The sequence below is a fragment of the Gasterosteus aculeatus genome, chromosome 12, assembly GCF_964276395.1.
Source record: "Gasterosteus aculeatus chromosome 12, fGasAcu3.hap1.1, whole genome shotgun sequence".
In the NCBI taxonomy this organism is placed as follows: domain Eukaryota; kingdom Metazoa; phylum Chordata; class Actinopteri; order Perciformes; family Gasterosteidae; genus Gasterosteus; species Gasterosteus aculeatus.
The window spans coordinates 23,461,691-23,488,888 of record NC_135700.1 but is presented as its reverse complement, the minus strand read 5'-3'; the positions used below and the strand labels follow the sequence as shown (position 1 = coordinate 23,488,888).

The window sequence follows — 27,198 nt, the reverse complement described above, 5'->3', positions numbered from 1 at the left end:
AAAAACACTTTTACCCCTCGAGTACAAAACAAGGCACTGCCATTAGTTCTTCTAAATACGACCCATGCAGATTCAAAGTATAAATTACACTTTATTTCAATCCCCTCCTCCGCTTTCTTCTTTTTCACAATTTTTTGGTCATTTTTGAGTTTTTTTATTATTAAACATACAATATTCTTTTGTCAAATATATACGTAAGCCTGCAGTCAATACAGGACATCGGCTCTTTGAGTAAAACGAGAAGCGTTACAGCTGAATTTACAAAACAATAAAAAGAAAAGAGAAAGTCTTGGCGTCCCACGTCCGTCCCACGTCGACGAGGACCGCAGAAATAAAGACACTTTAAAGTACATGACATCATGGCGTCCTCTACGTGTTAATACTGCAGCGGGAGTTAGACGCCTTCCGGCAGAACAACAGACTAAACAACGAAGCGTTTGGTTTGAAGAGAACTCTACACACACGTTAGTAACTTTGCATCAGCGCCGTTGTGGCTCCAGCGTGACGTCACAGCGAAATAAAATACTGCGACGATTGTCCCTTCGATCACATCGCCGAAGGCAGCGAATCCCACCAAAGGAGTGGACAGTGAACGCACCCGAAGCCTGGCGGATCTCCATGGAAACGCCCGGATGAGTCTCACTGTTCTTCATCACTGTACTCATCATCGTCACCACGTGTGGATCCTTCCGCCGCTGGAAATAGTCCCCGGCCGGAGCTGAACGACTTCCTCCAGTTTGTTTGAGTAAAAAGAAAAAACCTCAGTGAGCAGCTGCTTTCTTCAGAATATGAAACTATATATTGGGTTAATAAATCAACAACGCGCGGCCTCTTTATACGTGAGGTTTTTAACTAAACACTTCTGCGCCGCTTCGCCTCAACGAGGCGCTGATATCGGATACAAAACCAGATTATAGCTCAACAACAACAAACGAAAGAAGAAGTGGACGATGTTAATATTTGAGATGTACGTATGGTCACCAGCCATAGCGTGTTAATACAAACGGTACTTTAAATAAGAATACACCGAAATGAGGAACAAGCATCACCTACACAGGGGAAAAAACTGAAAACAGAATAAATAATTGGATCTACTTTAAGTCCGGGTTCATGATCCACACGGGAGCTTTGTGGGCGGGGCGTAACTCTTTAAAGTCTCTAGTGGGCGGGGCGCAACCCATTAAAGCATCTAGTGGGCGGGGTGTAACTCCTTGAAGCCTCTAGTGGGCGGGGCGTAACTATTTAATTCCTCTAGTGGGGGGGGCGCAGCGCTTTAACTCCTCTAGTGGGCGGGGCGTAACTCTTTAACTCCTAGTGGGCGGGGCGTAACTCCTTAAAACCTCTAGTGGGCGGGGCTGCAGACTGAAGCCAACTGAATTCACCTTTTCCCAAACAAAGAACGACGGCGGCCTTCAGGTAACTTCGCAGTCATCACAGTCTCTCTGGAGACGGTGTTTTCTTTGTTTGTTCTGGGCTCCGCCCCCCTGTTGTTTTTACAAACACACGTCAAGGCTCAGTATTTAAAGTTGAATGTAGTGTTTGCATTTTTCTGAAACTTGTAGGTCGGCAGTAGTTTCCATTACTTGAGAAGGTGAACCATCGCAACAAACATCGTGCCGACGTTCACTCGTAGGTCTGCAGATCTTTACAGAAACCACCGCTTCATTTAAATAACAAAAATGAACCTGAAAGGTTGTAAAAGTATAAATATTAGACTTTTAGAGCATCGGGATCCAACATGGCCGCCCGCCGCTTGTGTCCCGCACTGTATCACGTGAGGGACACAAGAGGACGTTCACTACGGAATTGCAGCAATCTAATGAAAGAAACTAGACAATAATAATAATCATCAATCAATCAGGACTCTCGGCGCTAAGGGGGGGGGGGGGGGTCCTAACCAGCTTATTCCCTTATATTTTTTCTTGATAAAGTCACAATAAAGTGAGGATAAATATTAAGGCAAAGAGTAACCGTGAGGTTAAGAATAAAAGAAAGAAAGAGTAAATCCCACTTGAGCCGCTGTGATATCGACCTGCAGTGAGCGCGTTCGGCCAGCAGGGGCGACGGGCGCCACCGAGGCGTCTCTGGGGAAACCAAAGAGACCCTTCATGGACTGACGGGGCGACGCGACGCTTCTCACATCTGACGAGCGGCTTGTGAGAGACGCAGCTCCTCCAGAAGAAGAAGAAGAAGACTGAACCCTGCGTCCAACGCGTGGACATTAATCTCCCACACGCGTGTAAAAAAAAACACACAAACACACTTTGAGCGCACGGTGCCGTCAAAGAGTTCATAGTCCATCAACAATCCGTGACGGACCGGAGACCAACTCGCGTCCTCCTACACTCGACCACATGACATCATCATCCTCAATCACCTTCGTCCAATCGGAGGTCCCGCCCCCAACGTCTTTCTGTTTAAAACATCCGCTTCCCTTTCCAGTGTCGCCTCAGCGCCTTTCTTTCTTCTGCCACTTCCTGTGTCCTTCTTAACCTCTTCCTCTCAGCCCTCCTCACACATCTGCTCCTCCTCCTCCTCCTCCTCCACATCCTCCTCCACATCCTCCTCGTCTCTCCAAGCCAACGTCTTTCTCTGCTGGCTGTGAAAATAAAGGATGAGCACGTTTGTTGTAAACTAGCACGGCGGCTACTCGCGGGACGTAAAGCTGGTGGGCGGCCAAATATGACACGACTCATAACCTGAAATTCGTTTCTGTACCCTTTTGAAAGTAGCATCATTATGTAAACAATAAATACACACAACACAAATACAGGACTTCTGTTTCTTTTTGGATCCTTGGTGAGAGGATCCTGACCGGGAGCTCGTTCCTCTCGGACAAACGTCCTTCTGGCTCGTTTTGGGGTCTGAGGTACAGTAACGGGCCTGAAGGACCCCGCGACCTGTGGTCCATGTGCGGGGGGGTTCGGGGGGGTAGGGGGGTTGATGATGGTGTAGGGGGCACCCTGATCCATGGCCTGGCGACTCCTTTCTGCTGGCCCGTTGGCACACGGCAGCAGGAGGTGTGTTTACGTCGGTCGTATCTCTCTCTGGTTGAGGGGGGGGGGGGGGGGGTGAGGGGGATGAGGGTGGCGTGGGGGGGTATCAGAAGGGCCGGTGGAGAGAGAGAACCTCCTGAACCAGCGCCGCCTCACTCACGTCCTCCACTCATATGGTTGATGTTCGGTCGGCGCCGTCTGAAGAGGAGCAGCAGAGGGGAGGAGGCGTTAGTGCTCATTGAGAGGTCCAGAGACCTGTCAATCAGTGTGTAGTCCCGCCCTAAAGCATCCCCTGCTTTATAGTCTGTTTGACTCTAAATGGACCATCATTCACTAAATGAACATCATGCTGTAATGAAGAAGACTTTAAACTAGAGACTCATGTTTACAATGTTTACTGAGGGAATAAATCCAGAGAGACGTGGAGTCATTTTTTGTACCCATGATGCCCGGCGTTTCTACACAGTGAGGCCTTTGTGTGTTGATTAAACATCTATTGGATCGGTACCCGGACGGCGAACCGCTAACAAACGGAGGTTCACTACATTGCAACGCGTTCAGGCTCTGCTCAGTGAAAATGAGAACGTTATCGTGATGTGTTCATATGTAATCTGTAAAATGGAGTTTTAGTGATAAAATCCAAATGTTTTCACATAAATATAAAATAGATATTAGAGATGAAATATGAGCTTTACACAAGTTAAAATAATTGATTAAAACTACTAGAGCAGCTTTGTGTGTTTTTTGAAAAAAATAACATTTACAATCTTAACAGAATTCAAATTTGGGCCGCTAAAATACATAAATAAAATGTCTAGCACCTTTTAAACCAATGAAAATGGATCTTTTAATAAGTTGATGGATTATGATTATATTTGCTTGTAATACAGTGATATCAATTTGTCCGACGGAGTCAGGACCGTAAGCTCTGTATGAAAAGAGAGGCGGGGCCGTGGATAAATGGGCGTTGCCACACGTGAAGGGGGCGGGGCGTGAGTGAAAGGCCTGAGGCCCCGAGGTTCTGACGGGTGGGGCAGCGCGAGGTCGAAGCCCCACGCTGTCCCGGCGAGAGGAAACACACAAAACATCTGTAACAACACAGGAAGACAGCGCTGTGAGGTCGGGGGGGGGGGCAGACGGCTACGGTCAACTCCGAATATTCCAAAACGTGGAGGTTTGAGTCCAGAGACGAGAAGAAGAGACTCTAAGCCGAGAAAGTTCCTTCGGTTAAAGGCACCGCTTCGTTCTGCACACACACACACACACACACACACACACACACACAAAGCAGCACTTGTACACTGTTAAGCGCCGAGCACTGAGGCCTACTGTCTTCACCTCAGTCCGGTTTTGAGAGGGTGGGGGCTCGGCGGTGGAGGTGGACCACTGCACATGTCCTCACATACATTGACTCACTCGACTACGCCGTGTTCAAGTCTTCAATCAAATACTCTGAGATATTAAATCAGATGTCTGACATTAACAAGTCTTAAAGGTATAATATGTATATTATATGAATAGACCTAGTGGCAACATGTAATGAAGCTGCATCCTCTGCAGTGACCAGCAGGGGGCGACTCCTCTGCTCCCATAGACGTCTATGAGGAAATGACTCTACTTCTCTGCAGTGACCAGCAGGGGGCGACTCCTCTGCTCCCATAGACGTCTATGAGGAAATGACTCTACTTCTCTGTAGTGACCAGCAGGGGGCGACTCCTCTGCTCCCATAGACGTCTATGAGGAAATGACTCTACTTCTCTGCAGTGACCAGCAGGGGGCGACTCCTCTGCTCCCATAGACGTCTATGAGGAAATGACTCTACTTCTCTGTAGTGACCAGCAGGGGGCGACTCCTCTGCTCCCATAGACGTCTATGAGGAAATGACTCTACTTCTCTTTTGATTTATTCCCTCAGTAAACATTGTAAACATGAGTTTATGGTCTCAGTCTATAGTTTCAAGTCTTCTTCAACACAGCATGATGTTTATTTAGTGAATTATGGTCCATGTTGAGTCAAACTGACCATAACGCAGGGGACGCTTTAGGGCGGGGCTACAAAGCATTGCTGTAATAATGTGGGGCCACACAACAGCTGAGATGATTCATCATAAAACGCTACCCTGTGACCAGCACGACGTGCGAATGACGACGCATGTTATCTGATGGGAGTTTACCTCCCAAGGCGTGCTCCGTCATACTCAGACACAGAGACTCCAGGCGGTTGTTGATGTCCGGCTCCGTCACCGGCAGCTGGAGATCTGCACGGGAAGGAAAGCAAAGACGACGATGATGATGATGATCACGTGATTTAATTCAACTGTTCAACCACAATTTCACGGCACAGTATTTCCTCATGTGTGTTTAGTGACTTCACACGTTCTTAGGAAGAGACACAAACACACACAAAAAGGCTCTTTCAACAAAAGGTGAGAATAAAGTGTTGAAATCAGAGGACCAAGCTACTACTGAACAGACTGAAGCTACTGTGAGACGTCTTATTCAGCTTCTTTTTGGTGGAACGGTGTCAATATCCAGGGCTTTTATTGTGAAAGGAAGGGAGTAATAAAGTCTGTCTGATGAACATAACAGTCACTTGGTTGAACGGTGAAGGTTTAGGACACTTGTTCAAAGGTTTGGGCCTTTGTGGATCAACTCCGCGGTCAATTTGCGGAAAACCCAAAAGCCTTTAGTCCCGCCCCTGCTCCACAGTGATTGGATGGCTGGGTGAAATGTGAGAGTGACGCCATGTCAAGCTTTTCTTCGCAACATGAACCTGTCCCTCTGTCCCTTTAAGTCCCCTGAGGCGTTTTTTTTATTTTTTATTTGGGACCCAGTGGAGCTTAGCAACCCCTCTCAAACATTCAGCTCCTCAACGCGGCCCGTGAAAATCCTGTTGGCCAGAGGGAAAAGCTGAGTTAGGCCCAGTAGTATTTATAGGCTCCAAATACCCCCCTGTGGGCCGGGTCCTCACAGCACAAAGAGCCTCCTTGTGAGACTCCTGTGACTCCGTCCTCTCTCCTGCTTTTTAAAAAATATGTTTTTGCTCAACAGAACATTTCTGGTGTGTGTGGGGGACGAGATTGGAGGAAGTCCAATCTTGTTCCATTACTGTCCGTAGTTCCTGTGGGACCAGGTTCAGTCAGCAGAGGCTACTGCAGGTCACTCCGATGGTCACCATGACCCGAGTGTGTGTGAGTGGACGGGATCACAAACAACACTGCTTTAGCGTGGTGGAGTTCTTTGATAGTCTAACGTCATAGTTGTTAAAACCACTATTCCAATGTGAAAATTTATATTTATATTTATTTATATTCGAATGTAAAAAAAAAAAAAAAGAAAAACGTCGGCGCGACGGTCTGCTTAGCGGGTCGGCGCACCTGACTGTACTGACTGTATTGCATGAATAAAATAGACTAGAGGCTACAACAGCTTCATGCACTGGTTTGATTATTTGCCGTTTCATGCCAATGAAACGTTCCGTGTTTACAGCTCAGCTCGCTTCAATGTCGGTACTGTAGAACTTTCATCATAGAGTGGATATTTATGGTATTAAACTGTTACATTAAATTGTAAATGTCTTATTTTAATTCTTCTAAATTGAAGCACTTTATTTGAACATGCAGAAATGTTAATATTTTCATATATATATATATATTTTAAATGCAGCCCTACTTTTATTTAGTTAATTGAGAGAACATTATTTATTTATTTGTAGTCACACATATTTGTTCAATTCTTTGTTACGTGACAATAATATTGTAAAAAGAGTTTTGATTTTTTAGTCATGTATTGATTAAATGCAAATGTTGATACAACTCTATTGCTCTATTTAATCACACTAAGTAGTCACATTATGATCTTTCTGACCTTTGCTTCTAGAAATGTTCTCTAAATGGACCTCTTCACATTTTAGCTGAATATCACTGTTTTATATTCTAACGTCATGTGACCGTGGTGGAGTTCCTTTATAGTCTATCAATAAGTCATGTGACTGTGGTGGAGTTCCTTTATAGTCTATCAATAAGTCATGTGACTGTGGTGGAGTTCCTTTATAGTCTATCGATAAGTCATGTGACCGTGGTGGAGTTCCTTTATAGTCTATCGATAAGTCATGTGAGGCAAAGTCATCCATTAGCTTTTTAAAACTAAAATAGTGTTGATGCAAATACAGCAAGACAAATAACCACCAAAAGCCATTCCGCACCATGACACTGGCACCAGATTGGATTCATTCATCAAGAATAAATTCTTCAGGCTTAAATAAACGTCCTTTAAGAATAAAAGATGCAACTTCTTACCGGCGTGATGGAACATGACCATGGTTTGTGGCGTGGTGTGGACCGGCAGGGAGCGGGTCCTCTGCACCGAGCTGTGCGTCCGGCTCGGCATGCTGTTGCTTCCTCCGGGGTTAGCGAACCAGAGGCCCTGGGGAGGAGGGGGGGGGGGGAACCAAGCATTAAAGGCGCTCCGTGGGACGGCGTGACGTAGTTATGGTTTTTAAACAAAAACAATGACAGTCATCGTCACCGGGTGGAAAATAGGTTTTGAGATATGAGAACAATACGCATATGAAAATGCCTCTAATTGCCATCGATAGGTGTGAAGCCTTTCTACTTCATGCAAGCAGTCGTTATATTTAGAATTGGATAGAAGAACACAAATAAACAGCTGCTAAATAAAAACGTCTTCACGTTTTCTTACATCGGAACTTTAACCGATCAAAGAGGAATATTATGAAGCCCCCCCCCCATGTCTGAACCACATCTAATGAGAACCTCAGTCTCAAAAGTCATGAATTCCTCACTGTAACCTGCCCATTACCTCATGCCCCCCCCCCCCCCCCTCCACGGGCAGGGGGGGAAACAGGAAATGCCTGTGAACTGCTCTCACTGCCTCTCTCTCTCCTACACATCACATAAACTCTCTCTGTTGCTCACTGCCCCTCCTCCTCCTCCACCACAGCTACCTCTCCCAAACTATGACTCACATACCCCCCCCACACGTCCACAGAGCAGTCCCTCACAAGAAGGTCCAGCGTGAGGAGGAACTGAGGTATTTCCTCCCATTGTAAGGATAGAGAGAGGGAGGGAGAGAGAGACATAGAGAGAGGGAGGGAGAGAGAGACATAGAGAGAGGGAGGGAGAGAGAGACATAGAGAGAGGGAGGATTGGCTGGGTCCTCGTGCTCCTCCTGTTCCAGTGTTCTGCTCTGACGTAGATCTTCAGGTATGTGTAGAGACGAGTTCCATCCACCGCTTCTCACTTGACCAGATTTATTTATGTCGGGCGGGTTGTGGTCATGGATAACGGCATTAATGTCTGAATACCAGAAGAAGGAATTCTGCTGACCAGGTTAGTGTTGTCATTGTGGAATGCAGTATGACTCATTTCAAAATGCTCCTCTGTGATGACGTCATTGCTTAAGTATTTCTTTATTGCCAAATATTCATAAAAGGCCTTTTAGGAACTAATCTGAACCATCAGACTCCAGCGATAATAGATTAAGTAACACAAGATTTCTGCTTTTCTTTCTTGGGGTTTAGAATCTTAAACCGTTTACACAGAAACACACTAAAGTACATAATGCAGATTATTGGAATATTTGAATAATCCTCATCTGTGGCCCTAAAAAGGTTCCAGAAGAAAACAGACTTGCAATACTCTCAGAGATGTACATGTATATGAGGTCGGCCTCACTCACCTGTCTCCCCTGCTTGGGGCCCGTGGGGATGCTGCTGGAGCTGCGAGGCGTCGGCCCCAGCAGCCCCCCGCTGCCCAGCAGGGGGCGGGCGCCGGGCAGACTCCTGGAGGGCATCTGGAACTGACGAAGGCTCCTCCGGGCCGACACGCCGCCCCCGACACAGCCAGCGGTGGGGAGGGAGTTGGACTGGCCGAACCGGCTGCAGAAACATGAAGGAAGCTTAATGTGGGTGGAGGTTTGATGAAGGTGGTGTTTACAATCTCATCCGTCGCACATGAACTGAAGGAAATGTGTCCGACTGAACCCGACATCATCTGACGACGGACCTCGTGGTCCTGGTTTTGGTAAAGCCCAGACGGGCACAACGCCTGCACGCTCACCTCCTCTGCGATCGGTACCCCGCTAAGTCGAGGATGGTTTTCCTTGGAATGGACCGGAACAGCCTCTGGACCTGTTGTTTCCATGACAACAGCCTCTTCTTCTGCGCCTCGGTGAAGGACTGATGGGAGGAGGGGGAGGGGGACGATTATTTGGAACGTGTCTGAAGCATGATGCCTTTATAACTATAAACATGAGAGGGCTGGAGGACATCGTCCCTCTTTAAACCATCAAGGTTCGTCTCCACAGTCATTTCACTAAACTCAAACCATCTAGTTGATGAATTCTCTCAACACAGAAACACCTTGTCGAGCCGTGTGGGTCAAACTCAATTTCTCCATGTGACATAAAAAGAGCGTTCCGGGGGGCGGGGCTACCTCGTGGACAAGGCACTTGTCGATGAGCTGCAGGTAGGAGCTGATGTTGTCCTCGTCTGACCTGGACACCAGCAGCTGGGTACAAACTGAGGACGGAGACGTGGACGTTAGAAGCAATCACAAACCTCTCCGGGTGACCCGGCACACCCTCGACCCGAGCGGCCCACCTTTGCCCATGACGCGAGTGAACTGGCCGGGTAGATCCCCTTCGGCGATGATGCTGCCGCCCGACTCCGCCTCCCCTCCGCCCACCCCGGTCAGGTGGGCGCCGGGTGCCGCGCTTTTGCCCTCGTGGCCCAGCAGGGAGCGCTGCAGGGAGGCCCCCTCGCCGCCGCCGAAGGCCTTGATGGGCGTCGCGATCATCTGGTGGAGCTCCTGCAGCGGAGTGCGCAGGTTACTGCCCTCCAACACGTCCTGGTGGGGGCGGAGTTAGGTGTTTACACTGCTTACGCCGAACAGTCGCCCACCTGGTGTGAGCTCTTCTAGACACCACCCTTCTAAGAGGTGGAGTCCACCACAGACGGAATAAATAATGGAAGAGCGGGAGGAGCAGAAGTGGCAGGTAGGCCCCCGGAGCTCCGCGAGGTGCACTGACCTTTTCCAAGCTGCGCAGCAGGTTCTGCCGCTCTTTGAGCTTCAGGATGCTGATGACAATCTTGTGTCGCGCTCCTTTGGTGACCTTCTGTTGGAAGAAGAGAGTTTTGAGTCAAACACCCGATGTTTGCTGTCAACACTTTGACCGGCGATCTCCGGGCCGATCAGAGGGCGCCGACGAGATGATGCAATGGCGGGAGGGAAGGAGGAGAAGAAGTTAATCGGCACCTCCGCCGAGCGGCTCTTCATTCGCACCGCAGCAGGTCGTATTCTGCCCTCAAACACTAGGGAAGCGCAGATGTCCGATGTGATCTCTCAGTTTCATGTCTCTCTACGGCTCGGGAAATTAAAAGGTTCCTTCTCCCGAAGCATGAAGTTTTTTCAACCAGCCGAAAGAAACCTGCGTAGCTCGAAGTTGTTTTACGGAAGAAGAACGTTCCTCACGACCTCGTAGACGGGACAGTAAAACAAAAAGTGTCTCATTCTCTGTTTCAAAAAGCCTTTAATATTGTGGCTAAATCATTTCACAGCGCCAAGATCCGCTGCTCTGACAAAGAACGACACGAAATTAAATACTACGAGATGATCCAGCCTGCTTCCTACTGAGCACTTTTAACATACAATGCTGTTGAAACAGTTATTTAAATACTCTTATGTGGGAAATGAAGGTCTGAGGGACACACGGCGGCGTTACGTGCTCTCTGCGGCCGGTAGAAAGAGAGCGAGCAGCGCCTTGCAGGAAGCCGCATCTTTTCTCTCAACGTAAACTCCTCAGACGTCTACGGGAGCAGCTTCGGTCCAACACGGTGACTACGGACAAAGTGACGCCGTGAAGACGTGTGTGTCGTTGCGTAGATAGTATATATATAAATACGCGCCTCCAGCTGTTCTTCGGTCAGCGACATCATCTCGTCGTAGGTCATGGTGGAGAAGAGAGCGGCGTACTTATGGAGACGGAGACTCTTCAGCCAGGCAGGAACATCTGCAGGGGAGACAAAGGGGTCACATGTTACTCATTCAGTGGCTGGCTAGTTAGCTAGCGTGCTAGCTCCACCACGGCTTCATGCTCAGACTGATAACTAAAGCTACGGGTTGGTTACTTTTTAATATATTTGTGAGCGTGACTCCATGTGTTTGCAGCAAGGATCACACCTGCGTGGAGACGTGGAGCTTCCTCCACCTATGACACGCGACCAGGGGGGGCGGTCTTCTACAACTGACTAACCGTGTCAGCGCGTGACAAGTGGTGACGAGTGTACATCAGTTCACCGGCGTCGGCGTCCTCTGCTTGTCCCGACAAACGGCTCGGACCGGATCGCCGACATGCCGACGGCCCCACGGGGCCCCACGGGGCCCCACGGGGGGTCTGCTGTGAGAGGACGACTACGTTCTGTGCAAATGTTTCTTTCTAATGGCGCAGCTTGGAGCCTCTGCTTGTACTGCACATTTAGAGCGTACCTTCAACTGGTACCAAGGGTTCTATGGGAGCAGGGCCCAGAAGCCCACGAGAGGCCCACAGAGAGAAAGATCCATTCAGCAGAACAGAACCACGGTTATGATTCAAATATTACACCAAATGGTCGTGCATGTAAACAGCATAACCTGCACGTACTGTCGGGGTTATGCGTCTGCACACGCTCCGCTAAAGCCGCTGCCCCCCCACTACGCTGCAGCGGCTCCTATGCGCTCTACAGGCGCGTTCCTGGTTTCAAAACTCCGCCAATCACTCCTAATAGCTCGTCGAAGCATCCCAGCATCAGCTGTCTATTACTGGATCTTACAGACACAAACCACACTGATGGCATGAAGTTAAAGTTAAAACACTCAACGAAGCCCCGTTATTAATGGACATGGCTGAAATCCGGTCATCATAGTCGACAAGCCCAAGTTGTATTGGGGCGCTCGCTCCTTTTGCTTGACGTGCGCTGCCGAGCTTTAATATAGAATCGATTGCTCTTCCTTGGGTTCCCGGATGTTGCGGTTGAATTTTTGCGGTTGAATTTTTTTGCGGTTGAGTTTTTTAACGTTGAAAAACATTCAGATACATGATTTTAATGCATAAATATTCAACTGCAAAAAATTCAATCACCTTTCTCTTTCAAAATTCGATGACACAGATTTACTTCCACATGTGCGTGTCAGTGTGTCTGTGTGCGTGTGCGCGTGTCTGTGTGTCTGCGTGTGTGTGTCTGTGTGTGTCGGTGCGTGTCAGCGCGCGTGTGTGTGTGTGTGTGTGCGTCCGTGTGTGTCTGTCAGTGTTTGAGTGTGTGTGTGTGTGTGTGTGCGTCCGTGTGTGTCTGTGTTGTAGTGTGTGTGTGTGTGTTCCCACTCACCCCTCATGCCGCTGCCGTCGTCGTGGAAGGAGCTGCGATGGAGGCCCGAGCCGCCTCCCAAGCCGGCCTCCTCCAGGTGCTCGCTGCCGCCGCTGCCCGAAGAGGCGATGCTGCTCTGGGGCGAGAGGGGCGCGTGGTCCGGGGCCGGACCCCTGGCGGCCCGCAGGTCCTCCTGGGACAGCCAGACGGGGCCCAGCGGCTGGTTGCTAGGGCCGCTCATGGGAGGCGTGAGCGACACGGAGCGCTTCAGGGGACTGTGCTGCTGGCTGCCGCCTCCACTCGGCGGGGCTGGAAGACGTGGGAGGGGGGGGGGGGGGGGGGCGGAGGGGGCGGGGCTTTAATAGCAGTCACGTGACGGTATGTTTATCAGGCTACGACGGATAGGCTGATGGTAACGGGAGCGCCATGAAGAGGAGGTTACACAAAGTTGTATCGGTGCACACATACAAACATTAAGGTAAACCAGACAGACTGTAGGCGGGGGGGGGGCTTTAGGGCGGGGCTTTAGGGCGGGGCTTCAGTCAACTTCAGATCAGCCCTCCTGTGTCACTACTAGTTATAAAACCTGTTAATCTATAAACAATTGATTCAGGATGGAAGCCCAGTTGGGTCCTTTCAGGAAAAGGGAGATAAACACGATGAGCAGAGCCAGAGAAGCTTTTAGTGTCGCCACTAAGACGGGGTGAGCTGCCACCAGCCGCCTCCTCCTCCTCCTCCTCCTCCTCCTATATGCGGCCCTCTTACTGCTGCCTCTATCTATAGGACTTCATGGGCCCCGTTTAAAATAGGTGCCCAGCTAACCTTACAAGTTCCAGTCCCTAAATATTAGCCATTCTCCCTAAATACAATCTCCCACAAAGGCTGCCTTACAAGGGGAAGGGTGGGGGGGTACGGGCAGCCCGCCTGCAGCTCAGGGTGGTGAGGCAGGTGGGTGGAGGTGAGGGAGGAGGAGGTCCACAGATGACCACAGTGTGAAGGGATGAGTGGTGGGGGGGTTCTGGTTTATCAGTTCTGAGGTGTGTGTGAGGGTCTTTCTTTAAATATGTCTTTATTTATAAACCATCAGCTGTTTCTTTCATCTCCAAGAAAGAAATAAAACGCTTGCATTTTTCCTGCTCCGACCAAAGAAACGTTCAATTAAGACGCCCCCCCCACCCCATCCTGCCTCAGTCACTGGGTTTTTTTTCTCAGAGTACTTAGTCAAAATATATTTGGGTTTTTGGACACAACAAGACGTCACAGTAGACCTTTAGAAACAGTTTAAAGACCACAAAGGCACTTTAATGAAGTAGACGGAGGCCGAGGCACAGAGGGGGGGGGTCTCCTACCTCCACCGGTTCCCACGGCGTTGATGGTTGTCGGCACGGAGGAGGACGGGTAGAGCAGGAGGTGCCCGTTCTCACAGCCCTGCTGCTGCTGCTGCTGCCAGCCCCCCGGCCCCGAGTCCCTGGCGCTCTGCCAGCCGTTGAGCCGGTCGTCCGAGCCGTAGCGCTGGTGGAGGTGCAAGGAGTAGGGGTTGCCCGACGACGAGGTGTTGGTGGAGGAGGAGGAGCCCGAGGAGGGGAGGGTGGAGGGAGGCGTGGACTGCTGGTGGTGGTGGTGGTGCTGCTGCTGCTGCTGCCCCCCGGAGGGAGGAGGCCTCTCCAGCGAGTCTCCCCGGGCCGCCGCCCTCTCCTCCAGGTGGTTGAGCCAGAGCGCCAGGGCGGAGCGGTCCTCCAGCGAGGTGGCAGGGTGGATGAGGGCGTAGGAGAGGAGCTGGCGGGACTCCTCCAGGTGGCGGCCGTGCTCGATGGTGTGCGCCAGGATGCGCGGCAGCAGGCGCATGTACTCGCCTTTGGCCTCCACGTTGCCGGGTTTGAGCAGCGGCAGGTGGGTGAGGACCAGCGAGATGACGCGCTCCTTGGACTCGCCCTGCCACTGGCTGATCAGCCCTGGGGAGGACAGAGCACACGGTCAGCATCACAGCCCGGACGCCAGCACGTGACTGTTACAAACGCCAAAAAAAAACCCTGAGTGGAACTCGGCGACCAGCAGAACTGGATCGCCATCTTCGAGTAACAGACGGATTAGTGGAGACAAGAATAGAGGGCGCAGAGATGATGTCATCCTTCCGTCTCACTCCGGCACACATAACCCGGAGGTCATGACGCTCTATTGTTGTCCGAGTCGGGGGGGGGCTCACACCGTGGACGGGGGCCCGTAGATACCCACTTCCTGCTCAGGACGTGTGAGTTTGACCACTCTTAACCTCGCGGGTGGGGGGGGCGGGGTTTTCTAAATCCGACAAGATGAGGTGAAACCAAAAAATAAATGTGCCCAAAGATATCTCAATGTCACAGTGTGCTTTGTGACGACGTGGAAGAGGACAGCTGCAGCGGACCCGAGGTCACTTTAATGTCAGCCAATGAGAGACGAGGGTCCAGTGGCTCCATCCCGCTCACGGCGTCTCACTGTGACTTACTTGGGATGTAAATGTCGTGTTCTTTATATGTTGTTGAGCTCACAGATCCTTTTGCAGCGAATGAAACAGCCACGACCACACCTGAGGGACGTCCGGACGCCGCCAATCACAGTAAGCCCCGCCCAAAGCACCCCCTGCACGTGCCAAACGAACACCACGCTGTACTGAAGATGACTTGAAGACGAGCGACGAGGTTCAAATTAAAACAACTGTCAGAAGACGTTGGAAAGGAACACTAGATAAGCGAACGCCACAAACCTGAATACGAATCATCGACGTTAAAAGCGAACCAGGATACTCGATTTGCCCACTTATTTTAAGTTGATTCCGACCAAACGGGCTCTTTTTTTAAAGAAAGAAGAATGAAAGAGGGTGTGTGTGTGGGAGGGAGGGAGGGAGGCAGGGGGGAGGGGGTTACTCCCCTCTGCTCCGAGGATGATGTCACCCTTCATTCCTCTGAATGAGGTAAACCTCGCATCGTCCGCGTGATTTAAACTCGTCTCTTTCCAGTCGATGGGGAAACCTTTGGACGTAACGCAGAGACCCCGAGAAACACGTTTAGGACGATTTAACGACGTAACGACATCTCAGGACTTGTTTTGAGGATAAGGCCCGACTTTACTTTGACATTAACCTGACTGACTAACCGGCAGCTAGAAGGAACACTCTTTATAGTACATTTGTTACTGAGGTTCTCTAGCAAACACGATATAGATCAATACGCATCTGTAATACTGACAATATAAGTTCCTATAAGATGCTATGAGTGATGACAGACGGTATTTGAGGATAACTGACTGGAATCTTTGTATAAAGGGTGGCTGACGTAAGGACCAAGAAGTCAGGAAGCTGCTTCGGGCTCCTTGACCCCCCTCTGCCCAAAGGTCAGGAGGTCGAGGACTCGGCCCAGGAGAAGTTCACCGCGTGCAGCGACTCTCCCCCTTCAAAGAGGGGTCACAGTAATTGAGCCCAGCACAGGTCAAAGGTCAACTGCAAGGAAAAACACCGTGGCGGCGTGCAACACAAAACGGGCCAGCCGAGCCAATGTTTGCACCTGTCAATCACAGCGAGTGTCCACGGTGAAGACGGCACAGGTGTCCAAAGTGCTTTCGTGCTATTTGGTTTCCGAGCACAGCGTCAACAAACACATTCAAGTGACGCCTTTAAATTCCAAACGGACACCATGAGAAAGATTTCCCGTGGTTGTCGCTCTTCTGACCGGAGTAGAAACCACAGGAGGGCGTCACAGCACTGACACAGTACAGATCCAACCCGCTCTGAGTCATGTGGCGGGCTGGCGCCCCCCCGCCCGGCCGGCGACCACTGTGCTACCTGGCCCAGGCTCCGCCCCCTCATTGAACGAGGAACGATGTAATGCAGTTTCCACCACGTTGGCGCTTCTGCACTCTGATCTGATCCACGAGGCAGAGTGACTTCACACAATCCAACAGCTGGGGGGGCGGCAACATTATCGTAGAGCGACAGTCGCCATGACAACAGTCTGACTCTCGCTTCATTCACGTTTAGCTTTTATTTTGCTTTACTTTGCATCGGCAACAAATCAGTCTGTGCTGGAAAGATCTGCCTCTAGAACCGCGTCTGCAAGAACGCACAACTCGCACTCTGTCACAATACGGCAATAGAAAGTACTTATTCATCTAACGGTGCTCATGGGGTTTAACGCGCCGCGTCCTCTTCGCGGTGTGGAAACAATGTGATGGTCGTAGCGCGTTGGTTGTTTGTTAGGGACGTGACTCCTCTGGTTCTAAATATAGACGGCTGACCGGCACACAAAGCCACAACAAGCCGGCTGGCGCAACAGATAAGACCATATCAGCGGTGGGCAAAGGGACGCACTAACTCACAATCGCACACGCAATGTGTTGGTCCATTTGTGTTGGGGGTCAAGGTGAAGCTGAGGGTCGCTGTGTGTCCCCCGTCCTCCTGCTGTTAGCAGAACAAACACGGGACCGGCTCACGCTGCTGATCCGACCCCCCCGACCAGAGCAGGGGGGGGGGTTGGGTGGCTTTTTCACATTTTTGCCCAGGGATTAATCAGGGGTCAGGTGTCTTGCTCAGGGACACTTGAGGCAGCCTGGACTCGAACCACCAACCCTGTGCTTCCCAGCACACCTTCTCTAACCCCCGCGCCACAACGACCCATATTTATTGATTATATAAATTAAATGTCTCTGTGAGTGAGGGACTGGGGGGGGGGGAAAGGGTTACTTGAGGAGAACGTCTCTGGGTGGAGCGAGGGTGGAGCGCGGGTGGGGGGCGGGGGGGAATGTGCTGGCAGACCACAGAGAGCTGCTGCAGAAGAAGGCAGGGATTCCTCACGGATCCACGGCCACGAGCTCAGGGCCCCCCCACCCCCCCCCCCCCACCGTACGGGGGGGGCTACGTCCAACGCAGAGCACCACCCACATCGCAGTGGTTCACCCCAAACACCTCATCTGACTTTGTAACTGCCCCCCCCCCCCCCTCCCACACACACATTACTCTATTTGTGTCTCTGGGTGCACCGGTGGGTGGAGGTGAAGGTGTTATTCACAGTCGCCTCTCAGAAGGAGGACTGAAAGCTGAAGAGATCCCTGCAGATATTTGGCTGGCGTGCGTCGTGAAGGACGCGGGTATTTGTGGGGTAAATACGGAGCGTTCTGCTCTGTAATTGTACACATGAAGAGACTAATTCCGCCGCTTGTGAACTTTGTTTCCGCGCTGTCATCTCGTCGGCTTCAACCTCCTTTGTTGACTCGACACAGAAATAAGAGACGGCAAATAGGCCGAATGTTAGTGAAAGAAGTCAAAAGCAGCAAAAACAGAGATACAATGAGAAAGAAAGAGAAAGAGAAAGGGAGGAGGAAGCAGCAGGTTTCTCTTTGGTACAACTTCCTCCATCTATGTTGACTGAGAGAAGCCAGACAAGTTGTAACAGTCAAACATATCGAGCCACAGAAAAGTGAGCAAGCAAAACAAATCAATGTCGGACACAAAATGTGTAAAATAAATGAAAGACGGGACGAGGAGCTGAAAGCTGCAGAGAAAGAGGTGATGTCCAAAGATGCTACACGACTCCACCTACAGACCCACAGACAGACAAGAGACAGACAGAGAGACAGACAGACACAGACAGAGAGACAGACAGAGACAGACAGAGAGACAGACAGACACAGACAGAGAGACAGACAGACAGAGACAGACAGACAGACACAGAGACAGACAGAGAGACAGACAGACACAGACAGAGAGACAGACAGACACAGACAGAGAGACAGACAGACAGAGACAGACAGACACAGAAAGACAGACACAGACAGACAGACACAGAGACAGACAGAGAGACAGACAGAGAGACAGACAAAGACAGACAGACAGAGAGACACAGAGACAGACAGACAGAGAGACACAGAGACAGACAGGCAGACAGACACAGACAGACAGAGAGACACAGAGACAGACAGGCAGACAGACATAGAGACAGACAGACAGACAGACACAGAAACAGAGACAGACAGGCAGACAGACACAGACACAGAGAGAGACAGACAGAGAGACACAGAGACAGACAGGCAGACAGACATGGAGACAGACAGACAGAGAGACACAGAGACAGACAGACACAGAAACAGAGACAGACAGGCAGACAGACACAGACAGACAGAGAGACAGACAGACACAGACACAGAGACAGACAGACAGAGAGACAGACAGGCAGACAGATGTCCTGGCAGCACAGGCAAGCAGGCTCCCACAAGCCCAACACAAGTATCGGGGCCCCAAACCTACACATGCACCCAATAAGGGAGGCAGGGGGAGGAACTGGACAGGTCTCAACTCGTTGGGGAGGGGGGGAGGTAGGGGAGGGGGGGGGGGGGGGTAAGGAGAGGCGGAATGATACATGCACTAGATGGTAAAATGGAATGAAAAACCAAGAGAGACCAAGGAAGAGGAGCAAACAGTGTGTGTGTGTGTGTGTGTGGGGGGGGGGGGGGGGTGTTAAGGAGGGGGGGGGGGTGAGGAGGTGTTTTAAAATGATCCTTTTCCAGACAACCACCGAGGGTCATGTGACATGTGGATAGTTTCTACTTCGCAGAGCCTGGAACCCTATTTCATCCAGAGCAGCTCCTAGCCGCCGTAGCTTAGCTTCGTCTCCTCGCTCACACCAAAGGCACCGTGAACTGATACTCACGTACCTGACGTGCAAGGGATTGTGGGTCGGAATAGCCCGCTTTGGAAAGAGGCGAAGGACCATCTGTCAATCAAATACTTCACAGTTCCTTAAGTCCGCTTAGCGATTGGTGAGATTCGGGAGGTGGAGAATACCCGCCTGTCCATCTGAATGACAGGCAAGCAAAAGCTGCCAATGGGTTAAAAGTGGAACCTGCACCACGATCTCGTCTCCTCAGGAAATACTGTAGTAAAGAGCCCCCCTCCCCACCCTCCCCCCCCATCTTGTCTTTTTCTGAATGAACGCAGTGAAAAGATCAAGCAGGGTCTCCAGAGATCTTCCACCAACAGGGAGACTCCTGTGAGCCACAATAGAGACCGGGACACCTTCACAGGGCAGACGCATCGCAGCGACGCTCAGAGGCCGTCTGCTTTTCACATTGTGAGGGAGTGTGTGTGTGCGTGTGTGTGTGCGTGTGTGTGTGTGTGTGCAGCAGTGTCGGTGTGCAGTCGGTGTAAAGCAGGTCTTGTCCTCCCGGATGCATATTTATTTATACTGTGTAATGTCTTAAACAGCAGCCAGGACGTGTGTCTGTGTGTGTCTGTGTGTGTTTGTGCGTGTGTGTGCGCGTGTGTGTGTGTTTGTGCGTGTGTGTGTGTGTGTGTGTTTGTGCGTGTGTGTGTGTGTTTGTGCGTGTGTGTGTGTGTGTGTGTGGGGGGAAGCACCTGCTTGGTTGCAGAAGAAAGGCTGTTTTCTGTATAATTTCCCCCGTTAATCACATTGGATCCACGGGCTCATCAGCTGTTCACCATAATAAATAAGTAATGTGTGCTGTCCAGCAGAGGGAGAGACAGCTCTACTGTCCCCCCCCCACGACAAAGGTCCCACGTCCCAACTTTAGGTTGGATTTAGACATGCGTAAACCTGCGGGACGTCCTGCAGGGCTCCCTGTGGACATGTCTCCACGAGGGAGGACGTGTTTCTATTGTCTCCTCTTCTTTCACAGCAGTGGGGAGGCGGGTTGTATGAATGGAGAACAATTCTTTGCTGTCCTTTACCTCCCCCCATCTGTCCCCCCTGCCCACTTCCTCTGGAGTCTTTCATCAACAGCAGCAGGTCGGGGGTCCGGAGGTCTACCTGTGGAAGCAGCGTCTCTGAACGTGGCCCTTGCAGTTATGCCGGGAATGTGAGTCTCGGCCCGCAGCTCTATTTAAGGAAGTAGCAGCCGGGGGCCGTGGAACGCTCTCTACGCCCCCCCCCAACTCCCCCAACTCCCCCGTCCTTCCTTTTACAGGAATTATCATTATTTTTCCAGACAGACACACACACACACACACACACACACAAAGAGACAGATGTGTGCAGAGACACACGCGTGAGGGGACGTACCGGCCGCGTGGTTCTGCATTTGTGAGCTTAGCAGGGATTCTATTAACAACGAACAACAACAACAACAACAAGCAGAGCTGAAGGGTCTGTGGGCATCCAGGCCCGTTCCACTGCTGGACTAAAAATTATGCTTTTATATATACATATATTTATACACACATACATATATATTTATATATATGTATATGACCTTCTAAATCTGCTGAGTAGGAATCAAAACAAAAATGCGGCCTCATGGAGGATGAAGAACACAGCACCGCACTAACTGGTTTGACCAGCATGTCTGCTGTCCACAGCCCAGTGCGTCTGTCAGGCTACACTGGTCGCTGTGTGTGTGTGTGTGTGTGTGTGTGTGTACTTCTGCTTTTCGGCGGCCCAATCAAACTAAAGGACTTGATTTAAATCCCTCTTGTCGCTCAAATCTTTAGTTTCATTTTGGAATACGTCCCAGCGCAGAAGCCGGCGTGCGTTTCACTTCGGTTGGAACCGGGACCTTCACTTTCAATATCAAAGCCGCGTGCTACCTCGCGTTAGCCTCGCGGGGGGGTGGAATGTTTCGCGTTGCTCGGCAACAACAAACGAGGTCCCGGACCGGATCGCTCCTCCGATTGTCACACCATGTGGATCATAAATAAACCATCCCAAAACTCCGGTGGCCCGAGCCCGGCTCACCATCCGATACCAGGACCAGAGCTGAAGTGTGAGGTCGGTTTGAAAAGGTCCTACGGGGACACCGGCCCGCCGGGAAGCACTGGACGCAGCTTCCTGGGGGGGGGGGGGGTCTGGCTCTGGATGAGGTCGTCTCCACCCAAAGACTCGGAGGCCGTTGCCATGGGGCTCTCAGCGGCGGCGATTGATCGCCTTTGCGTTTTTACGTTCACAAATCTGACTTACCAGATGTAAATCTAACCAGATGTTTCTCATTGATCACTCTCTGTCCCACCCGTCACAGAAGATCCGTGAGCCCGCTGAGCTCAAACCGCCGCCTCTCACACAAGTGTGGTGTGCAGCCAGCTGCCCGGTGGGGGGGGGGGGGTCTATATGGGGAAACCTTATACGCCTGAATGTCTGGTCAGGAGCAGACTGGTCATCTGTGAGATGGACTGGTGTCCCTCACCTGTTCTCACCCTCTCTCCCCTTCTCTCCTACACTCAGACCCTCCCCCCCACGCACACACACACACACACAGCCTGTGGAGGGTAACGCACGGAGCAGCTTATAAATGTAAACATGAGGTCAAAGTTCAAACACTTCTTTGGAAGCATTGCAGAGGAGCCGTCGTACATGCTCGATGATCATCTGCAGATGTTGGAGATCCGAGGCATTAAAGAAGCACAGACGGCTTTCGGCGGGACACAAACCTGGGGTGGGGTTTATGAGGCGCTTGATTGCATCGCCCCCCCCCACCCGCCTCTCGGCGAGGTGAGACGGCGAGCCGGACACGTCCTCTGCTCCTCACAAGAGGAGCAGCTATATTCTGTTGGACCTGCGGGCGGCTCTGGCAGGTCCGCCTGTCCCCGTTGCTGAGGTTCAGTACGAGTTCACAGAACACGCAGTCAACTTCCAGAAATAAACTGTTTGCTCATGCGTGGGCGCGATGGAATAGTTTGGCGCCGAAACCAGAGACGAGTTTCCTCTCCCCCCTTCCCTCACCCCCCTCTCTCTCTTTGTCCGTAGCCAATGAGACATCTAAAAAAGGCCCGAAGAATGCCGATAAATGTGGAAAAGGGTGGAAACTCTGATGGCATCACTTTCACGGGGGGGGGGGGGGGGGGGGGGTATTTATAGAAACGTTGACTCCATTGGCTAAAAGCAGAATGACCGCTCCCTCTAATCCAGCCCTCCGTGCGGCGGCGTACCGAGGAGACGTCGCTCCACTGAGCTCCGGACTCTGACGGGCCCACATTCCTAGACAGTATCCCCCAACACCGGAACCGCTTACCGCCTCGGCCAGGAATGCTCGTTTCCAACCCGAGAGAGAGAGAGAGAGAGAGAGAGACATGTGCTTCCTCTCTCAGAGCAGATTCAAACGCCTGTTCACTACCTCCACCTCCACCTCCACCCTCTTTATAACCCCGGTATTCCAGCTGTACAGTAAGAGATGGTTTTTTGGAAGACCAACCCGAAGACAGGCTGGAGAAGACAGGCTGGAGAAGACAGGCTGGAGAAGACAGGCTGGAGAAGACAGGCTGGAGACAGGGAGCTCGCGCTCTGTTGTCCTTGGCAACCGATACGCAGGGACATGCCGCTTTTACGAGCGTCCACGTGGACGAGGAGGAAAAGGCATTTCACAAACACCGACGGAGAACGAGGAACTTTGGGATTAGCCGACTGAACTCTCAATGAAAGGAGGAGCTCCGCCTCCGTCACCTCCAAGTTCTCCGTCACAGCTGCTCGTCCACGTCGTACACCCCGCCGGCCCTGTTCTGGCTCAGACAGCTGGGCCAAAATAAAGTTTGTTATTCAAAACCACTCTCTTAAGCCCCGCCCCTTTGCACTAACGCCCTGTCTGTCTGCAGACAGCCTCTGTACGCCATCGCGTAGTGTCCCCGTCGGGATTGTCTCAAAAGAGGGTTTTGTCCTCCTCCGGGGGGGCAGGGACTTACAGTCCTTAATGACCACGAGTGAGATGCTGCAGGAGTCGGACTCATTTAATATAAATCGCTGACTCATTGTGTGCGAACCAGCCGGTGAGGATTGGTACGTTAGCAGGAATAATAAATAATTGGCATTGATCACGGTGTGATTGGGGGCCTGCAGCTCGCGCCGAGCGATAAACGTCATCTGTGCTCACAGGGGTCGAGGAAATAACCACAACCGAAAAACTACAATAAACATGAACCCTGCGGTGATGCAACTCCGCCCGTCTCTCAGCGAGAGCCCCCCCCCCACACGTAGGGTCCCAAAACAAGGACGCCTCTCAGCCCGGGGAAGTAGGTCACTGAGGATTCCGTTCATTTGTACACCGCTCTGCAAATACTTGCACTTTTCCACTCAGCCCAAGACGCTTGCAGCTGCGCGTTAACCCCTTCAGGGCCAGAGGAGCTCCTCTTCTTCTGAGCCAGAGGGGCTCCTCTTCTTCTGGGCTGAGAGAGGCTCCTCTTCTTCTGGGCTGAGAGAGGCTCCTCTTCTTCTGGGCCAGAGGGGCTCCTCTTCTTCTGGGCTGAGAGGGGTTCCTCTTCTTCTGGGCTGAGAGGGGTTCCTCTTCTTCAGGGCCAGAGGAGCTCCTCTTCATCCGGGGTGAGAGGAACTCCTCTTCTTCTGGGGTGAGAGGGGTTCCTCTTCTTTTGAGCCAGAGGAGCTCCTCTTCTTCTGGGGTGAGAGGAGAGGAGCCCCTCTCAGCCCAGAAGAAGAGGAGCTTCTGGGCTGAGAGGGGCTCCTCTTCTTCTGGGGTGAGAGGAGAGGAGCCCCTCTCAGCCCAGAAGAAGAGGAGCTTCTGAGCTGAGAGGGGCTCCAAACTCCAAACATATCACGTTTGGACTTTAGGTGCTTTAGCTGAGGTAACAAATACCTCGAAATCAATACAAGGCCAACGTATCGGCCTTCCTCTGAGACGCCCGCCACCACGTCACCTGACCGCCTTCTCCACCCGCCTCCTTCACTAACATTTGCCCACGCAACCACAAGCTGCAGATGGGAGGGGGCGTGGCTCAGAATCTAATCCGGGGAGGAGGAGGTGACTGATGTGACCATGTTAAAGGGAAACACCAAACCGCCATCTATATCATCTACCAGAAGAACTGGTGAAGAAACTGAACACAACTTCATGTTGTTTGAGTTGTCTGGGAGGAATCCGTCTTCAGGGAACGTGGTTGGTTGTAGAGCTCAAGAATTCAAGTTGAGGATAAACTGTTAAAAACTTGCAGCCAAGACAAAAAAAACCCCAGTATTATTTAGGTCCAAAAAGCTATAATGCCGTATTTATACTAATGTTTTTTTACTTCTTTGTACCGTCTGCAACACATTTAACTTTCAGAAAACGTGTAAAGAGTTAAATCAGGGTCAATTAAAACTAAATTGGTGACATAATCATTTGACTGCGATGTGGATCTCTGGTCCAGCTCCTCACTCTGAATGCTGGAAGCCTCAATACCAACACACACACAGCCGGTTACCGTGGCGACACCCCGCGTCATTCATCAACTCACAAAGACAAAACAAGCAAAACGAGCCTCTTTCCCTCACCGTTTCCTCCATCTTAAACTTTTGGATCATAAATGCGTCACAGACACAGAATATGAGCATGAAATATGACGGACGAGGAGCACAAGGCAACGTCTCCCGGACTCACACAGACCTGCGGTGTGACGATGGAAGCATCATCTCCGACACTACTTCGATGTCTACGGCTGCACATCGAAAAATGACTGTAAATGTACTGTGTGTGTGTGTGTGTGTCATTGCGGGGCACGGCCCATTATGTCACCTGTTGCAAGCCAGCAGATGTGTTGCCTCATGCAGATGTTGCCATCGGTACACACAGACGCCCGCCCTCCACTTCCACCACTGCTTTCTATTTTTCACGAGCCCAGCTGGTTGCCAGGGCTTTTTGTTTCCATGGCCACGCTGCTGCCTGATGCGCCAATCCCAGCCGGAACCCCCCCCCCCCCCCCCCCCTGGACAAGAATAAAGCGCTACAGGATGGCACACCGCCTGACTGACTCACACTATACACCCCCCCCCCCCCATACCATCAATGATTCAGCTCTTTATCACTTCTGGTGCATCTGCAGGATTTTTGTTTTTTGGCAGGAAATGTCTTGTATGTAAAAGCCTGTATGTGTGTGTGTGGGGGGGGGGGTGGGGGTGGTTCCAGGGTCAGGGACTGCAGTCCTTTGGGCCGACGTGCCCTTCAGAGCTCTCTGAATTTTTAAAGGCATGGTGCGAAAGAGGAGGCGTGACACGATTCTCTCTCATGTGACGGAAGCTTACCGTAAAAAAAACACTGAAGTTAAAGTCAAACGTCTCCACCCGAGTGCACGGAGATTGAAACGAGTGGCGGGGCGACGGATTATCTCACAGGCGTGTCCCTGTCAACGTGCCGCCAAGAGACACGCGGGCGAATGAAGACGGGTGTTGGCGAGCGGCCCCCGAGGGGCGTCCTACCTGGGTTGTTGGCCTCCCCCTCCAGCGCCTGCAGCTCGGTGCACTCGGCGAGGGAGTGCTCCAGACACAGCTGCAGGAAGCGGGCCTGGGTCCGGCTCACCCTCTTCAGCAGCGACAGCAGAGCCACCGTCTGCTCGCACTCGTTCCACCCCTTGAACCAGCTGGCCAGCACGCCCACCTGATCGCGAAACATCATGGTCTGCCAGGGGGGGGGGTGAGCGGGGGGTGGTCGAGGGCTGTGGTGGTGGAGCAACCAACTGGTGTGATCAGCTGATTGGTCACTTTCAGGTCTTCTGGACCCAAAACCAAGCGGGAGCTGGTGCTGGGGGTATTCCTGCTGGAGGTGGTTCCTGCGTGGATGGGGGAGGGGGGAGGGAGGGGAGGGGGGGGGGGGAGGTGAGAGGCTCTCTTCTAGCTCTGCATTAGGTGACGTGAGCGGCGTCTTTCGCCCGCTTAGTGGCTCCCGGGGGGGGGGCGGGGGGTTCGATATCCGATGAGTCAGCGTTCTTCCAGCACGCGCTGTGTCACATCAGCTTCCGCCTCACTGGCATTTTTCTTCTTCTTCTTCTTCTTCTTCTTCTTCTTCTTCTTCTTCTTCAGGGAATCCCTCCTAAGCCTGTGAGACACGTTGGGAGTTAAGTGGAGGAATGAAAAACACATTCACAAACAGACAATGGTGCCCCCCCCCCCCCCCCCCCCCCCCCCCCCCTGTCCCACACATGCCAGGACCTTTACAGTGAACTACATGGGGGGGGGGGCGTCCCTTGTTGCTTCAGCCCTGCAGACTTCACGTAGCAGACGAAGAAGAAACACTCGCACGCGCGTTTAGATGTCGCAGAGACTTGTGGCTTTTCGCCGCCGAGACAGAAATAAATAATATTCCTTCTGGTATCCACCCATTCCTAAAAATACAGCTGCCGGTAGTACTGCCGCCGCGTCCCGGAATTTTCCAGGAGGACGCCGGGTTACGGAGCGTTGGCCGGGCTGTGTGCCGCTATAGAGACCCCCCCCCCCCCCCCCCCGCGTATCTTAATGACAGGTTGGCTCCTCTAAAGATGTATTTTGAAACCGGGGTCCGGCCTGTGGTGGTGCGGTTCAGCCACAGAGAGAACCCCCCCCCCCCCCCCCCCCCCCCCCAACGACTAGGCTTGTCTAAAACTGTCACTCTGCTTCATCAGCACTGAGCAAACACCACTAGTGTGTGTGTGTGTGTGTGTGTGTGTGTGTGTGTGGTGTTCATGAAACAAACAAATATAACCGTGTGTGTTAGTACTGGTCTATAAATGTGTGTTTTTTACATGGAGTCTGGTGCTGGGAGACATCCAGACTATGTTGGCGTTTTCTTTGTCGGACTAAAAACTGAAGCAGGAAAGAAGAGTGAACAACGGGATTCTTTTCTTTCTTTTTTTGATGAACTTCAGTTTGAGGGGTTGAATCGTCGCAGAGGAGCAACGGTTCCCCGCAGCGGTCGGCGGTTCTTACCTGCTGGAGCGGTTCGCATCGTTGGTTCGTCTCGGTACCGGCGACGGGCTCCTCTCGTCTTTGTCTTATTTTCGGGGAGCGGGGCCCCTTCACTCCGGCTCCGAGGGATTTGCCATCTTGAGTAACTTTTCCTCTCTCTCTCTCTCGCTCTCTCTCCCTCACTCTCTCTCGCGGGTCTGCAGCCCCGCGGTCAAGACGAACGGAAGCGCAGC

The 27,198-nt window shown here is 51.7% G+C and overlaps 1 protein-coding gene across 2 annotated transcripts; it reads right to left on the bottom strand.

The window, feature by feature from the left end:
- Positions 1-71: 71 nt before the first annotated feature.
- samd4a (sterile alpha motif domain containing 4A) lies at positions 72-27,198 on the bottom strand. Of its 2 annotated transcripts, none has more exons than XM_078085903.1 (13): positions 26,987-27,198; positions 25,505-26,120; positions 13,706-14,308; positions 12,378-12,665; positions 10,923-11,026; positions 10,046-10,132; positions 9,618-9,864; positions 9,451-9,536; positions 9,076-9,194; positions 8,696-8,894; positions 7,294-7,420; positions 5,170-5,253; positions 72-3,194 (listed from the first exon to the last, which is right to left on the bottom strand). In XM_078085903.1, the coding sequence occupies exons 2-13, from the start codon at positions 25,698-25,700 to the stop codon at positions 3,166-3,168; spliced, it is 2,169 nt and encodes a 722-aa protein (XP_077942029.1). In that variant the 5' UTR covers positions 25,701-26,120; positions 26,987-27,198; the 3' UTR covers positions 72-3,165. The 2 variants fall into 2 exon arrangements, with proteins under 2 accessions (XP_077942029.1, XP_077942030.1); XM_078085904.1 differs by having other exon boundaries at positions 10,046-10,129; positions 26,987-27,193.

What these genes read in the sequence shown, in the direction of transcription:
- samd4a (XM_078085903.1), bottom strand. Translation starts at nt 25,700, where the DNA reads ATGATGTTTCGCGATCAGGTGGGCGTGCTGGCCAGCTGGTTCAAGGGG. An exon ending in TGCTGCGCAGCTTGGAAAAG is followed by an intron (nt 9,865 to 10,045) that starts GTCAGTGCACCT and finishes CGCCCCCACCAG; the next exon opens with GACGTGTTGGAGGGCAGTAA. An exon ending in ACAAGTGCCTTGTCCACGAG is followed by an intron (nt 9,195 to 9,450) that starts GTAGCCCCGCCC and finishes TCCTCCCATCAG; the next exon opens with TCCTTCACCGAGGCGCAGAA.